The 16,191-nt window shown below is 50.2% G+C and overlaps 5 protein-coding genes across 5 annotated transcripts; 1 reads left to right on the forward strand and 4 right to left on the reverse strand.

Moving 5' to 3' along the window:
• Positions 1 to 1,808: 1,808 nt before the first annotated feature.
• Positions 1,809 to 6,750, reverse strand: N7506_011887 (ATP-binding cassette glutathione S-conjugate transporter YCF1; the record flags this gene model as incomplete). Its single annotated transcript, XM_056961178.1, has 6 exons — positions 1,809 to 2,066; positions 2,125 to 2,216; positions 2,275 to 2,343; positions 2,416 to 2,570; positions 2,626 to 6,392; positions 6,463 to 6,750. 6 exons carry the CDS (start codon positions 6,748 to 6,750, stop codon positions 1,809 to 1,811), a joined length of 4,629 nt encoding a protein of 1,542 aa, XP_056805712.1.
• Positions 6,751 to 7,505: 755 nt separating this feature from the next.
• Positions 7,506 to 8,599, reverse strand: N7506_011888 (protein kinase family protein; the record flags this gene model as incomplete). Its single annotated transcript, XM_056961179.1, is given in 3 exon segments — positions 7,506 to 8,121; positions 8,170 to 8,239; positions 8,251 to 8,599. The coding sequence occupies 3 exon segments, from the start codon at positions 8,597 to 8,599 to the stop codon at positions 7,506 to 7,508; spliced, it is 1,035 nt and encodes a 344-aa protein (XP_056805713.1).
• Positions 8,600 to 8,872: 273 nt separating this feature from the next.
• Positions 8,873 to 9,940, reverse strand: N7506_011889 (ankyrin repeat domain-containing protein; the record flags this gene model as incomplete). Its single annotated transcript, XM_056961180.1, has 1 exon — positions 8,873 to 9,940. The coding sequence occupies one exon, from the start codon at positions 9,938 to 9,940 to the stop codon at positions 8,873 to 8,875; it is 1,068 nt and encodes a 355-aa protein (XP_056805714.1).
• Positions 9,941 to 10,234: 294 nt separating this feature from the next.
• N7506_011890 (uncharacterized protein) lies at positions 10,235 to 11,069 on the reverse strand (the record flags this gene model as incomplete). The annotated part of the gene is made up of 4 exons (XM_056961181.1): positions 10,235 to 10,373; positions 10,445 to 10,522; positions 10,546 to 10,941; positions 10,981 to 11,069. The coding sequence occupies 4 exons, from the start codon at positions 11,067 to 11,069 to the stop codon at positions 10,235 to 10,237; spliced, it is 702 nt and encodes a 233-aa protein (XP_056805715.1).
• A 783-nt stretch (positions 11,070 to 11,852) lies between these two features.
• Positions 11,853 to 13,828, forward strand: N7506_011891 (putative C2H2 finger and ankyrin domain protein; the record flags this gene model as incomplete). Its single annotated transcript, XM_056961182.1, has 2 exons — positions 11,853 to 11,901; positions 11,949 to 13,828. 2 exons carry the CDS (start codon positions 11,853 to 11,855, stop codon positions 13,826 to 13,828), a joined length of 1,929 nt encoding a protein of 642 aa, XP_056805716.1.
• Positions 13,829 to 16,191: the final 2,363 nt, after the last annotated feature.

A 16,191-nucleotide genomic window follows, 5' to 3' on the forward strand; every position in this document is an offset into this window, starting at 1 on the left:
ATGCTCTCCGGGAGTGTCCACTGGAGCCGGAAGTCAGTTTCAATTAGATCCATGCGAGATCGATCTACTCACCTGGTGAAGCCATTGCCTCTTCCGTCGAGATACGCAGGTCAGTTTAATCCGGGATCTGGACATCCTGATTTTGTTGTCATGCTGATTGGTTCATCGAAGCTCCATGGCCCATTGAACAAGATTAAGGAATCGCTTGCCGCTTCCGCGTTATGCATCAAGACTATTTGAGATCATATACATCCCTTGCCTAGAATCTTGATAGCTGAAACGAATTCTGAACGCAGGTCCGCGGCCAATGCGACATGATTCCATTTGCACGTCCTGTTTTCACCGTGCGATGCCATCATGATCATGCTCAGACCTGTTTCCACGCGAGTCATCGGTGGTCTGTTAGATATCCCTGTTTAGGGGCGAAATCCTTCGCCTTCTGACACGCGACTAGTTAGGTAAAATCGGACATAATCTGACGTTTGCCCCCACGCCTCCCCTCTATCTGCAATATGGCAGGATCGCAACGTCGTAAGATGACAGGGTCAGTCTATTCTATTTTTGAGGTTGATTTCGCCTCCTTCCCCTTAAATGTACATATCGGTTACAAATACCGAGGGTATGCAAGCAGATAGAGTCACAGCCGCGTGGAGATTCTGTTTTGCAGACAAGCAAGGAGGTGGTTCGTATGCTATCGACAAAGAAAGAGAAAATAAAAAGTATTCTCATTTGCCCCGAACTCCTAATGTGATCGTCGAACCAGAGAAGACTATGGCGAGGCATCTGCATTGTGCTCGTTTCGCATTATGTCGGGAGAACAATCTTACTAATTCTCGTCTACTTCCTATCTTTGCAAATACAACACTAAAGCAAACCTCATGTACAAGCAGGATAGATTTTTTGTAGTTGCTTACCGACTGCGAACAGACACCCATGGCGGGCAGCCAGCTGGCATTGGGCTTTCACCGCTACAATTGAATGGTTCTCATGGGATATCAAAATGTCACCGCCACGTTTAGTAGCAGGCGCTACTGCAGATAATCATGTTGTTCAGGTCTTTTAATCTCGGTTATGCACTGTTACGTTTGTTTCGCTGTTCTCCGAGGTCTAGCCAATGTCTTCCTCTTTCTACGGAGTTCCAAGTGATATAATTGTACTATGGTTGCATTGTCCAGATATAAACAAGTGGATGTTATGCGCAATCACAACCTTGGAAGCTCAATGTAGAAACCAGAAAAACCTCGTAAATAGACTACAGCACATCAGGATAACTTGGAAAGCCACTTTTAGTTACTACTGGTTCGCAGTCAATCCAATCGGAGATGCTTGATACCACAGAGTACATACATATGGGCAAACCATCCCAACCTGAAACGCAGATTCGCCTGCATAACAAATTCAAAACATTCTAGCCACTCTCTATTGTTTGTTTGACCTGCTGTTCCCGGTCAGGGGGAGGCCCAGGAGCTGTACAAGGAAAGACTTTTTTTGTTTTCTCTCTCGCAGTTACATATACACATGCAGGTATGCACAGACACACCCGCGCCACACCAGGACCACATCAAAGGGCGTTTATGAACGGTCAACGCAGATCAACAAGCATGACCCATGCATCCAGCATTGAAAGTGAGCAATAAGCGTCCACAGCCTGCTGGGATCGACCCGAGGGACCATAGAGACCCCGGCCTCCCCGAGCCACCCAGGACTACATGAGGCTAAGTCAATGCTGGATTGGTTGACTAGCTGAGTGATCCCTTGGTATAAACAGGAAAATGTGGGGGCCTGGAACGGCTGCGACCGAGAGAAATTCACAGCGCTTGTGAGATGGATCCGTCGCTGTCGAGCAGGCCGGCTTCCTTGGCCAGCTGGTAGAATTTGCCGCCGCGTTTGATCAGCTCTGCGGGTGTGTCGAACTCAGCCACGCGCCCCTTGTCTAGAACGACGATGCGATCCGAGTCGATGATCGTGTTGATGCGATGCGCGATTGTGATGATGGTTCGATCGGAGAAAACGCTGCTGCGCAGGGTGCGCTGCAGGAGTGCGTCGGTCTCTACGTCAACGGCAGCCTATCGCTGTTGTTAGCTGAATCTGTCAGTTGATGAGAGGGGTCAAAAAGTAACTCACAGTTGCCTCGTCTAGGACAAGGATATTGCTGGGAGTCAAGAGAGCTCGAGCAAGGTTCACCAGCTGACGCTGTCCTTGACTTAGGTTGGAGCCTGTGGAAATGTTAGGAAATCTGCCTGAGGCGACGTCCAAGCGTTGAGGGTAACTTACCTCCTTCCTGGATCTGAGCATCGAGTTGTCCCTCCATTTGAGACACATGATCCTTCAATCTTGCGTGATCTACATTACAAGCCAGTCAGTCACTGTTTGCCAGGTCGATGATGATGGCTCTTCAAGTCAAGTGAGACTTACCAAGTACGCTCCAAAGCTCGGTATCGTCATGGACATGACGGGGATCCAGGTTGTCACGAAGAGTGCCTTCGAACATGGCAGGATCTTGGGGAATGATGGCGAGTCGGCCACGAAGGTCAGTCAGACCAATAGTGGAGATATCAAGTCCATCGATGCTAAAAAAGCTTTGTTAGAAAATGACATAGAAAACCGTTGACCATAACCTCTTACCCAATGTTTCCATTGACACCCTCAATGATACGGAAAAGAGCGAGCGTGAGCGAACTCTTTCCAGCACCCGTTCGGCCAACAACACCAATCTTCTCCTTGGGCTTGATGTCCAAGTTGACGTCCTTGAGCACAAGGTCCAACCCGGGACGGTAGCGGGTGCTGTAGTCGTTGAAAGAGACAGCACCCTGGGCCGGCCATCCGATAGCAGGGCGGCGCTTGAAGATCACATCGGGCGCTTCACTTGGGAGATTGGCGTATTCGAGAACTCGCTCAACGGACACGATGTTGGTCTCGACCTCGACGGTCTGGCGGACGATCCAGTTCAAAGACTGGGTGATCTGAAGAGCGTACGACATAGCAAGACCGACCATGCCCGCAGAAAGACGGCTGCCAGTAGCAACAGACAAGATGGCAAGACCTGCAGATGCAAGGATGATGATCGAACCAATGAACTCGAGGCGAACAGCGAGCCAGCGGTTAGCGCTGATGGATGGGAAGTAGGCACGAAGGTTGGCATCCATGCGCCATTCGTTTTCGAGCAAAAAGCGGTTCTCCTGTCTGTAGGCACGGATGGTCGAAATTCCACCCAGAGATTCCTGGAAATGAGCGAAGATGGGGCTTCGGGTGACACTGTCCAGACGCTTCAACTCGCGAGAAGTTCTCAGGTAGTACTTCTGATAGCTGAGGTAGACATAGCTCAGGGGGATGACAAAGATCAGGAATGCGGGGGTAGATGTGGCGATGACAACCATGGTGAAGATGGCGCGAGCGGAGTTTGCAAACAGCATGTTGAAGGTACGTGCAAGTACCTCGTCAACTCGGTAGATATCACTGGAGAAACGGTTCAAGATACGGCCAGACGGTGTGGTCTCGAAGAAGCTCATGGGAGAACGGAAGATTGCAAATGCCATCCTCTCGTGGAGCTTGCGGGATGCTTCGATGGAGCAGAAAATCCACAAAATCAAGTTCTGGAAAATGACCAGAAGGGATGAACCCAGACCAAGAGCCAAGTAGACACCAATGAACTTGCCAACGTTAGCGTTGCTTCCGTGTGCTTCGTTCCACTCAGTCCAGCTCTTTAACCAGAAATTACCCACAACCTGGGCGGTTTGGGCGGCCAACATGGCAAAGAGATAGAATCCGACTGCCATAATGTTGCTGTCCTTGGCATATTGGCCGTAAACACCCCATTTGACCTTTCCTTGCTGCGCTGTTTCTTGGGTCTGCTTGCTTTTGAGGACATTCTCCTCGTCTCCCAGCTTGCGCCGGGGACCCTGCCAACTGACGGTGCTTGCGCGACGCAGGGTAACGGTAGAGGTTCGTCTACGAGCCTCTCCGTTTGCGCCGCCGCCGCCGGTGCGGATAGGAATAAGATCGCCGGGCTGCTCTGCCTCCTCGCTGTCGGATGAACCTCCGTTTTGGACGATGGTGGTAGTGACAGAGCTTTCAAGACTCGCAAGATCTTCTGAGCCACTGGCGGTGCCCTCGTCATCCGAGTCAACAACCGTTGTGCGAACAAGGTTAGCGATCTCGCCTTTCATGGCCATGAGTTGTTCATAGGTTCCTTCTTCGATGATCGTCTTGTCCCGCAATAGGCCAATGAAATCAGCTTCCTTGAGTACTGTAATCGCGTTTGTTGCCAGAATTCTGGTCTTGCCACTGAGGAGACCAGTCTTTCCGAGAACCTTGTTGATGATGTGCCGTCCGACGTGTTGGTCAACAGCGGAGAGAATATCGTCCAGGAGATAAATATCGGCACGAGCATAGACAGCTCTGGCGAGTGTCAGTCGAGCCTTTTGTCCACCAGAAAGAGAAATTCCACGCTCTCCGACTTCGGTCTGATCACCGTCGGGCAGGTTCTTGAAATCATCAACCAGGGCGCAAGCCTCAACGGCAAGGTCATAGAATGCTGGGTCCCAGCGGTGTCCGAAAACAATGTTTTCCCGGACACTGGCGTTCATTACCCACGGTGCTTGGGCCACATATGCGATGCGGCCACGGACGACTACCTCTCCCTGGCTCTTCCACAGGTCACCCAACAATGACTGGAGGAGGGAGGACTTTCCGGAACCGACACGTCCAACGATACAGGTGAGCTCGCCCTTGCGTGCGCTGAGATCGATGTTCTCCAGAACGTTGACGCCATCATGTCTGTTCCAAGTAAAGGAGGCGTCACGAACTCGGACAGACTCGTCGCCGATGTGCGCGACTGGGTCTTGGAAGCTGACCGCGTTGGTCTGCAACTCCTCTGCGGTGAAGTAGTCCATCAAGCGCTTGACAGCCACGGAAGACTCGATGATGGATGTGATGACCATGGGCAGAATGGAGAGGGGGAAAGTCAACAAGTTGAACAGCGTCAAAGCAGGGAACACAATCTCAGTGGTAAGGGGCTTGTCGCTTGTCAACACGAACACAGTGAAGGTAGAGCAAGACACCAGGAAGGGGGTAGATTGCCAAGTGAAGTTGGCAACAGATTGGGTAGCTCCAATTTTGCGAAGCGTGTTCAGCTCAAGATCATTTCGGATATGGCTGAGTTTGTTCATGAAAGCCGTGTTCCAGGCATAGAGCTTGATGCTCTTGATGTTGTTCAGGATCTCGGTCATGAGACGGGTTCTCGAGTCCTTGTTCTTCATTTGAACAATTTGCAACTTCTTCATGGCCCGGGCAATGACACCGTTGAGGGGAATCATGAGAAGCATCACTCCAACACCGGCGAACATACTGGGTCCGACAAGCTGGTAGAGAGAGACCATGCATAGGGTGATCTGGAATGGGGCAGAAATAAGCTGGGTGCCAAATTGCGTCAGATCCGCCAAGCGCTGCTGATCAACAGCCATGTGGTTGACAATATCACCGGTGGTCTTCGTCGAGCGTCCTTCATTGGACAGCTTCATTGACTTGGCATAAATCATGGCGGTCAAGGCTGACTTGACTCTCATGCCGGTGTCGAACGCACGCTGGAAGTATTGATGGAGGAAACTGGTCTGGCACACAGAAACGAGGAACATAGACAGCGCAATCGCAACACCCCTGATGACGGGCTGTGGGTCTGGTCCTCTATACGAATCGATGAACGCAATGAGAAGTCGGAGGAGTTGTGGCTGCACAAAAGCAAGGATATCACTTCCAGATTTGATAATTGCACCACGGACATAGGGACCTCCGAAAGCCCGGAAGAGGGCGATCCACAGAGATGGCTTCTTTGTCTCGAGCTGTTCTTCCCAAGCCGCCTTCAAGTCGTCGCCCGTCACTCGAGTAGTGTCGCGGCGGCGGAGGTTCCAAAGATCATCCTGAGTGAGATAGTTGGTGTAACCAAACTTCATCATCGGGGTCATCCAGCCAAATGTAAGAACGGAGAAGATGTCCGCATAGTTGTATGGACATTCATCCTCGTCTCCAAGAGCATCGTATGCGCTTTGCTTCTTGGGAACAAAGTATTCCAACACAAACTCGAAGAGCGCAAGCCCTAAGCTCACATTCACACAGACGAAATAAGGCAGTGAGTGGACGTATTCCTTGCGCGCGACCAACGAGCGCAACTTGACGGCATATGCAATGATGAAGAAAAGCCAGTAGAATAGCACAACGCCATTTGGTTGTCTACTCCGCCAGTGCTCAAAGTATTGCACCGAGGTTATCACGCCCAGCGACACGATTATCAAGATCGAGGACCAGAATCGGAAATCGGCATGGAAGGCTTTCGGCTCCGATTCGACTTGGATAGCAGCTTGGAGCGCGGTTACGAGGATGATAGCGGCGAGCACAGCCTGTTCCGACGAAAGACATAGATCAGTAATCTACTTATGGCATGGGCGGGCGAATATTCGGTGTACTCACCAACTTTGTGTAGAAATGCCAGTTCTTTGATACGGGCTGCGGAATACGTTTCTTCAACAACAGCCACAGGGCCGCCAGTCCACTCAATGTACCCCAGACAGCCACAACGGCCAGGATCACGTCAAGGAAGCATGGCGTCAGATCGAACCTAGATGAGCTGAAAGGGCCCCAGCCCTCGCTATCAGTACAAAACGGCTGTCGATTGGATTCGATCGCCGATCCAAGGGAATGTAGGAGATTCCCCGGGTGGGCACCCTCTAGGACCACCTGGGATTGGCCATCCAGCATTTTTTCAAAGCGCTTTTTCCCAGTGTACCTTTGCAGGAAAGGATACAGAAGCAGAAGCAGACGGGGGGGAGTCAAAGCACCTTAGAAAGCTAGGTTGCTTACTAAAAGCGACGGGCGGCTCCCTCGGGGCCCGCTTTTTTTTCGGGGAAGTCGGAGTTGGCGACCGTTTTGGTGTCGGAGATATTTTCACGATCTCGACTGGTGTACTCCGTACGGCGTGGGGGAGTACAAATGGGAGATCTGCGTAACACGTCAATTTCCAACTGCTTTCTGTTCAAGTCGAGTAACAAAATGTGCCAATTAGACCGGTTTTTTTTCTAGGCCGGTCACGTGGTTTGTAATGGCGTAATGGTCAGCCTCGGGAATAAGCCTCCAGCTAAGGCCGAATGCGGGTCTCTCTTTATCAACGGCCTTCGTCAAGCTTCTGTTCTGCTCTCGCTCCTGGGCAACCTACTACTTAGGATACTTTATGAAGACCCATACCTCCAGGAATTTACTGAGCCTCTATCTCGATTCATTTACCCAGCAATTCCAACCATGATAGCCCTGAACAAAAATCTTACAATGACACTATTACAATGACACTATCCATGGATGTAGCTGAAGTGAACTTACTGTTACAGAGCTCCATAGACATTCTATGTTTGATCTTGCAAGGATAATCGAATTCCCAAACTCGGCATTGGAATGGCACGGACCATGACAGCCTAGTTTAGATATGTAGCATTGTATTTGGCTCACTATAACCGCATGCTTTACGAGTGCGTTGAAGTCGTAAAATTCTCAAACTGCTGACACTGGTCTTCAATGAGCGCCCCCAGATCAGAGTATTCTCCTGTCCAGCATCGTTGTATCACGGGTCCAGCTATCAGTCCGTCAACCGGCGGGAGCCTCTTGGAAGCAAACAGAGAGTCAACTAGTTCTTGGTATTTCTCCATTTCCTCCAGAGACTCTAATGGGCCTGGGGACCTGTAGGGCCAATGGCCAGTCATTATCGTATAGTAGATGGACCCGAGGCTGAAGATATCCGTGTTTTTCGTCGACTCGGGCCGATCGCAAGGATTAAAGAATCCGGAGTCAGGAAGATGCAGACCATCTATTTCTCCATTTGTTGAACCCCCAAAGTCACAGAGTAGAAGATCGAGCTCGCTTCCAGCCACAGTGTGTAATAAGAAATTCTCGGGCCGAAGATCAGAGTGTATCACCCCTTTCTGATGGATGAATTGGATCGCTTCCGCGGCCTGCATGCGCCATTTGAGTCGTAGAGACATGTCGATGTTAGCATGATGCTTGTCGATGTAGTTCTGTAGGTTTCCGTCGCTCGCTTCAGCAAATAGCAATCCAAATGGGTCATCTGAGACGCCCTTGAACCTAGGAGAAGGTCAATCATTGTTCACAAGACGTTGAAGGCTAGCAGACTCTATTATTCTTGGATGTAGTCCTAGGATTTGCAGAAGTCGTTCTTCCACCTCAAAACTCCGCTTCATGTCTTGAACAAACCATTGTCTGCGGCTTTCTTAGAGTCCCACCAAGAGAATCGGGGGTATTTGATGATGACACCCGGCGCCACGAGTGCAATACGGGAAGTTGAGCCTTCGCCCAATATTTGGCCGACAACAGGCTCGTACGGGACCAGGTAATCCTGCTCACTGTTCACGGCACCTGGTCCTTCCGTGATTGACGCTGCATATGTGTCATCCGCCATATCTGCCCAGGTGGAGGTTGGATTTCCATTAACAGAGCTCCTACAGCACTCAACATCAACTGGCTTCTCACGATTTGGGAGACGCCTTTGAAGAGGGAAGGTGCTTTGACGGCGTCTTTTGCAAACTTGCCAAACTGCGAGCATGGTCATTGACCAATAATAATTCACTCTAGCTATGCACCTAGGCACAGACCTGAGCCTTGAAATGAAGGGAAGAGCCAAGAAGCGGAGGAAATTCACTACAGAGTACTTCGTACATAAATCACAATTTCCATGGATATTTTACCGTTCAAATGATCAACAAGCCTTGCCATTTTCTTGTGTACTTCTGAGTATTGGAAGTCCTACCCTGGCATATTCGAAGGTTCTCACCGCAATATAGGGACTTGGCGCTAGCATATAGTCACTAGTGCAATCTCATGTCTTATCTTTGACAAAACTTTCAATCACCTTGAGAATCTCATCACATCGCATATTACGAGAATATTCAATAGCAGTGCCGAAATTTCCTCTGGCGTGTGGATCAGCCCCATGCTCTAATAACCACCGTACCCGCTCAGTTGCCCCCGCCATCACCGCGTGTATTATCGGATACTGCGCCACCATGTGCTGAGACTCCTGTTTCTGATTGACATCTGCCCCACGGCTCACAAGCAATGCCATTATTGGAATTCTACCGATGTCAAATTTGCGAGTCGGTATAACCCGGGCAGCATGAGGGTTGGCGCCAGGGGGACATGCACCTGCAGCCAGATGGAGTGGCACCCCATACTCTATTATAGCACCCCGATCTAACAGCATACCCACAGCTTCGACATCTCCATGGATCGCAGCTGCCTCAAGTGCAGCACATGACCCATCGCTCGTTCCACCGCGACGGTCATTGCGGGTTTGCGTTTGGCCTGAGTTAGGATCGGCTCCATGATCGAGGAACCAGCGAATAAGGGGAGGGTTGGTAACGGTCCTAGGGAGAAAAACGGCACCATAGAAAGTTGGGGTGCTAGGAGTCCATCCAAAGTGATGGAGGAGGTCAAAGAGAGGGACATGACACTCGTAGGGCGCCAAAAAGATGTTGCTTGGAGTTTCGCGGACGATGGGCGCACCACTTGTGAGGAGAAGTCGAGAAACCTCGACATGACCACACATCAGAGCGCAGGTCAAGCCGTGATGGAGACATGCTGGTGTTGGGTTCTCATTGACAACGATTGACTGAACAATCGATACGAGACCCTGTTGGCATGCGAATTCGAAATGCTTGAAGTAGCTGGGGACATCTGAGCCAGGACTTGCACTGAAAAAGCTGATGTCTCCAGGGGCCCTGATAGGAAGATCTTCATACTTTGAGCCCATTGTTTGCTGTTGCATCTGCGCGTTGCTGCCAGTATTCTGTTGCTGCTGGGGTGCTACCATCTGCGCTCGTTGTTGCTGAAGTTGAGTCAGCATCGCCTGCTGCTGCTGACTCCGCTGCTGCTCTGGTGACAACATATTTCTCAGAGTGATCCTCAATTTACCACCTGGGCAAAGAACGTGATAAGAGTGGTATTGTTGGCAGTTGCTCAGAGGAAGTAATGTGCCGTGATGACAGTCATGTGACCCTGTAAATAAAGCGCTTGAGACAGCTCGATGTGAAACAACCAATCATATGCTTATCTTGAAACTAAACTAAGATCCCGGAAACTCAAGCGGAACACAGCCACCTAGTCAAGGGTAAAGTGTCCATGTTAAAGATAAACGATTGGGCTCGATAAAAAGCAATAGCAACAGTCTCGAGACTTGAGCTCAAAGCTCCCACTCAGTGCGATCGCGACTCCCAGGTATCGGTTGTGGAGGCTTTGCCAGGCGATATGCAACGTAGAAGTCGTCGGTCCATTCCGTATTCGGGTTCACGTACGTAGCACGGCAGAAACCTGAGATATGACTGACCAAAAATTAAAAAATCAAAAAATCAGTACACGTCAGTTGATATGCTCTAGGAAAATTGTCACGTACATTGACCCGGAAACTTCATCATAGATGAGGTTTGACAGGGTGGCTATCCTTGGCCTGATTCCACAAGGAAGGAACCCCCTTCTCAGTATGTTAGTTCTGACGTGACGGGAATCAAAGAGGTAGGCATAACTGACTCATAGACTCGACGAAATTCATGGCGAATCGTATCCCGGGCTGCGCGGCTCAGGCTCCAGAAGTACTCCGGTGTCAGTGATTCCCCAGGAATTTTATCCCAAACGATACATATCGAGTAACCTCCAGGGATAATATCTCCAGGCTCTTGTTTTATGCGCTCATACCCAAGAAGGGCAGGGGTTACCTGGCAATTTTTCTCTTTCAATTTGATGAATACCATGAGCTCCCTTGGCGAGTGACTAGAGTCAGCCTGGCGTGCTCTTTGTAGAGTTTGAGTATTCCGTGCCAATAATAGGGATTTGATGATGGATTCGTAGAAATGCAGCCTTCTGGGTAGGATCGTCTTTCCGATAGCAAAGGAACTTAGCACATGTATATGGCGTTCCTATACCACGATTGACGTCCTCTTGATAAAGAGATTGCGCGTATTCATCAAGGTTTTCGGCGATATCCCATGTCTGTTGGGGCAGCGAGTGTTCTGGTTTGGCATATGTTGTTATCTCAGTGCCCACAAGGCCAGCGAGGTATGCTCTATGAGACCGATCCATGGATGGCTGATGAAATCACGATTTTGAATGAAATGAGCAGGTGCAATTCCTTTGGTGCTAGCAAAGATTTGCTGGGAATCGTAATAGTTAGCATGACGGACGTAGAATGCAGCAGAACCGAGCCTATGGTAAAGGAGAATGTGAAGTTGTCGGGATCGCGAGATCCATGGATCCTATAGCGGAGCCTCAGAAGTATATAACCCCAGGTACTTCAACCTCAGATCTACTCTTCAAACCCGTGTGACAGTAACCCCTGGGATGCAATCCGATATAATAAAAAGGATACTGCCCGTCATCTGTTTAATGATACGTGTTGACCATCTCTTATAGTAAGAAATTTAAGAAAATAACTTTGCAAAAGATGGTTAGGAAGATACTCAAAAAGATGGTTGAAAAGATAGTTATAAAGACATCAAAAAAGATAGGAAAGTTTCGACTCCAAGGTTATTGTAGCTATTGCATAGTTAAAGGTCTGCCAGGCTAGAAAGTGGATTCCAACGTACTAAAGGTGACAAGTCCAATACTTATGAAAATCTATTGTATGATGATTCTGGACAGATGACGTAGCCGCTGAGTATGGGAAATCACGTGGGAATGCACCCAGTGCGGAGTACTTCCAAGACCGCCATATTGCCAGCATTATTCAAGGCGGTAAGGGTAGATTCATCAGCGTCACTGGAGGGGCACTACGATTCCCATACATTGCATTCTTCGCCCAGCGCATCATGGTGGATACGACTCGAATGGAGGAACTCTTGAAGAGACCTCTCTATGGTATGTGCGCAAAATTCCATGTAGATGACTCTGGACTGACATTTTAGTGTACGACCTGCCGCAAGAACTTCTTGCGAGTCTATCGGCCAAAACCACAGGACAGCCTGTCGCCGAAGAAGAAATCGGACCCTCGTCGGAAGAGCTGGAGCAAGCGGCACAAGACTCAGCGATCGCAACATCCAACCTTTGCCCTCTTTGCAAAGTCTCGTACAACACCGTCCAAGAACAGCGCAGCCACGTCCGCTCAGATCACCACCGATACAATGTCAAATCTCAGCTGCGTGGGAATGCACCTCTCGGAGAACTTGAGTTTTCAAAGGCAGTCGGGGAGCTAGACGAGTCGATATCTGGATCCGAGTCCTCAGAGACCGAGGAAGAAGATGGAAATGGAGCTGCTGGAACTACCCTCTCAGCCTTGTTGAAGAAGCAGGCGAAGCTCTCCCACGGGGATGAAGAAAGCTCTGCAAATGTGCCAGGAACCCCGAAGAGCCCACTCCTGTGGTTTTCCAGCTCGGGCCTACCATCGAATAAATCCTTGGGTATATACAGGGCCATGTTCTCGCCTGCTGAGCAAGAGGACTCCGCCCATCTGGTTGACACTATTCGCCGCAAGCAATTGGCTCCAATCAAACCACGTGCCAATAACAAAGCGCAAGATCCAGCCGCCTCGGGGCCTCACATTTTCATGTGTATGATTGGAGGTGGCCATTTCGCTGCTATGTTGGTCTCGTTGGCACCAGAGATCCATCGAAAGCAAGGTGGTGTTGAAGACAGGCAAGCTCGCGTGATTGCGCATAAATCCATTCACCGATATACGACCCGTCGGAAGCAAGGTGGATCGCAGTCTGCCAGTGATGCCTCACGAGGAGCCGCTCACTCCGCAGGTTCAAGTCTGCGTCGCTACAACGAGGCAATGCTGGAAAAAGAGATTAGAGATACTTTGACGGAGTGGCGCGAGATGATTGACAGTTCTGAGCTGTTGTTCGTTCGAGCTACAGGAAAGACAAACCGGAAAATCCTCTTCGATAATTACGATGGGCAGGTTTTGAAGAACAAGGATCCTAGGATCCGAGGCTTCCCCATCAATACCCGCCGCGCAACCCAAGGAGAGCTGCTAAGATGCTTCAAAGAGTTGACGCGCGTCAAAGTCAGCGAGGTAGATGAGGCCGCGCTGGCTGCAGCCGAAACCAAGCGCAAAGAGGACGAGGCCAAAGCCTCAGCCCCAGCGCCGAAACCACAACCACAGAAGCCTAAGCTCTCAAAGGAAGACGAAGCTGCCCTACTACATACCAGCCAACTGCAAGCCCTCATCCGCCGCTCCAAGGTCCCTGCCTTGATGTCCTACATCTCGAACAACTCCATCCCACCCACATTCTTGTTCACACCCACCGACTCACCCCAAAATTTCCGTTGCCCTACACCTCTCCACCTAGCCGCAAACCTCAACGCCCCCGCTGTGGTCACGGCTCTTCTCACAAAGGCCGACGCCGACCCAACATCCCTCAACAACGAAGGCAGAACCCCCTTCGAACTGTCAGGCGACCGGCCGACCCGCGACGCCTTCCGCGTTGCGCGCCATACCCTCGGCGAGGCTAAATGGGATTGGGAAACTGCCAAAGTCCCATCAGCAGTCTCCAAGGCCGATGCCGACAGTCGTGCCGAGAAAGAACGCAAGGCTGCCAATGAAGAGGAATCGAGTCGCCGCCAGGCCGACCTGGATCGATTGAAGCAAGAGGAGGCGGAGAAGGCGGCACGTTCAAAGACAACGAAGACTGGCGGGAGGACGGTGGGCGCCGTTGAGAAGTCTGGTGCCGAGAAGCGTGAAGAGGAGACTCGTGGTATGACACCTGAGATGAGGATGCGATTGGAGAGAGAGCGCCGAGCGAGGGCTGCTGAGGAGAGGTTCAAGAAAATGCAAGGGAAGTGAGGATTTGTTGTATACCCTGTGTTTGTTTAGGTGATGTCTTGACATGCCTGTTAGAACTTATCATGAGAATCTGTAGATAATTGCATTAGCACAATTGCATGAAATGGGGACTATTGTCATTGACTACAAAGTTTGGATTCTCCCTCATCACAAACAAACCAAAAAGAAAGAGAGGAAGCAAAAAAAGAGATAATAAATTCAGCTGGACATCGGGACTAGGAGTCGAACCCAGTACTTCGGGAAGGAAACTGACCCAACAGATGGAGAGGATTGGGCCCTGGGATTAAGCTGGTGCTAAATCAGGACAAGCGACACCTCACCCAGCTGGTATTGATTATACCAGGCAGCCCTTATTTGGTCTTTTGACTGACACCTCTGCTTGGTACTTCTGTTTGTATGTATTGCTTTAAGCTAAGGATGTACCCTTCCAAGGTTGTTTGATACACTTACCTCCTACATCTGTACACCAACTCAAGCTCGACTACACGCAGGAGTGAGCCTAAGGTGTCCTGTACACATGCACTGATGGCCAAGCGAGAAGATGCAAACCCATATTGCCACCCGTGGCCCCTCGCAAGAGGCAACTGAATCCTAGAAACAATCGCCAGGCCTGTCCATCAAGGGCCCACAGCTGAGTAGAAAGGGAACTGCATAGGGCAGTAGGAGGCTACGCTTGATCACGCACACACTAGAAAGGGGGTCCTCAACCTGTCTGTTCATTTGACGACTGGCAAACCCATAGAAAGGACCTATATTCATCCCTGTGCTTGGGCTGAGGTAGTCCTAGGCGGGATAGTGAGCCCTGCTAGCAAACGTGATTGGGGGACTGGGGGCTTGAGCTACTGATAGGCAAAAGGGAAGCAAGAGGGGGTAGTTCTCTAAAGAGGAACCAGGAAGCTGATCACTGGGATTGGAGACATGGTTTCACTTTCCATATCGGGTCATGGTGTATGAAGAGTTCCAAGGCGCTTACCTAGGTAGTGCGAGGTGTCCCTTGAAGAATATGAGGTGAACAGAGAACCTCTGTGGTTAACGAATATGCTCTCCCAACAACGTAGCGGTACGGATAAGAAAAGCATGCCTTGAAGTCCAACACCTCATCACTATAGTATTCGATCTGGATCCCTTGAGACCAAGCTGTATAGCAACCCGATCAAGGCAACACAATCGCCCTCAGGGCTAGACAAGAAAGTGATATCCGCACTGGGTACACCAAACAAGGATCGTGAGACCAAGACACACAATGCCCTGTATTGCCGATGTCTGAGTTGTTCAAGGCACCCAGGCCAAGATCTGAGACCTGAAGGAGATCGAGGCCCTAGCGGGGCTCGGTTGGAGGGGCAACATTCCAACGCCACGGGCAAGAACGAGTTGTGGGGATGATCTGCGTTAGTGTCGCGGACAGGGATATGTCTTGCATGGGCGGCACAGGTTCCAAAAGCTTGGACATTCCCGAGTTATCGGATGAGTCTTCCAGATCCGCAAGATGATGTCTCTCTTTCCAGGGTTGTGGTTGTTTACTCCGTACTTGTGTTGTAAACAATGGGAATTAATTTCCTGGTGGGTTTAAAGGCTTGGGATGGTTCATAGTTAGCCCACGAACTCTTGCATGGATTTCCTGGATTTCAGTGGGCTGACGGGCGTCAACCCCTTGCGTGGCTTTGGATTTCGATCTGTGGCTGGGAACCGTGGGCTTAGAGCCACTGTCCTGAAGGAGTGCTCACCTATGGAGTTGTATGGACGGGGACAGAAATAGATTTTTTTGTGCTAACTGTGTCACCCTGGACTGATGGGCTGGTACAGAGTAGTAACGGTGGTTCAAGGAGCAATTGACCCCTTTGTACTTCGTACTCCGTATCTCAGCTGTAACTTAGCGGGTGAGCTCTTTGTGTATGAAAATAGACCTAATTTGTTATTGGGCAAGTTGTCATGCGTTCCAATTCCTGGACATGGCTGTACAAGGTGGAAACCTGAAATGAGTGATAGTCTAGACAGCTCGGCCCGCTGCAGTGCTGCACCCCACAAGGCCGATGCAGCCGGGTTCTGCGAGATAATGCAGGCCATAAGTTTGCACGAGATGCTGTCTGGACGGACTCAAGCAAGGGTTGCTATGTAGATACACCATTACAGTACAAAAACCTCCGAGATCAAGGGCCGCGTTAGTTGACAAGGCAGGGGCACATGGCACTTTGAGCATTGACCCACGTGAGATCCTAAGTCTTTCCAAATTAGGAATGGCCTGCAGTGTTGTACATTACATTTTACATTTTACATACATTGTACTCTGTATGTCAGTACTCCGTACTCCGTACAGAGAGTATACTGTGCAATGAGGTTGCACCTTTGAATTAGGGCTTGGATGC

This window comes from Penicillium brevicompactum, assembly GCF_028827555.1.
Source record: "Penicillium brevicompactum strain IBT 35665 chromosome Unknown utg000009l_segment0_segment0, whole genome shotgun sequence".
NCBI classification, from domain to species: domain Eukaryota; kingdom Fungi; phylum Ascomycota; class Eurotiomycetes; order Eurotiales; family Aspergillaceae; genus Penicillium; species Penicillium brevicompactum.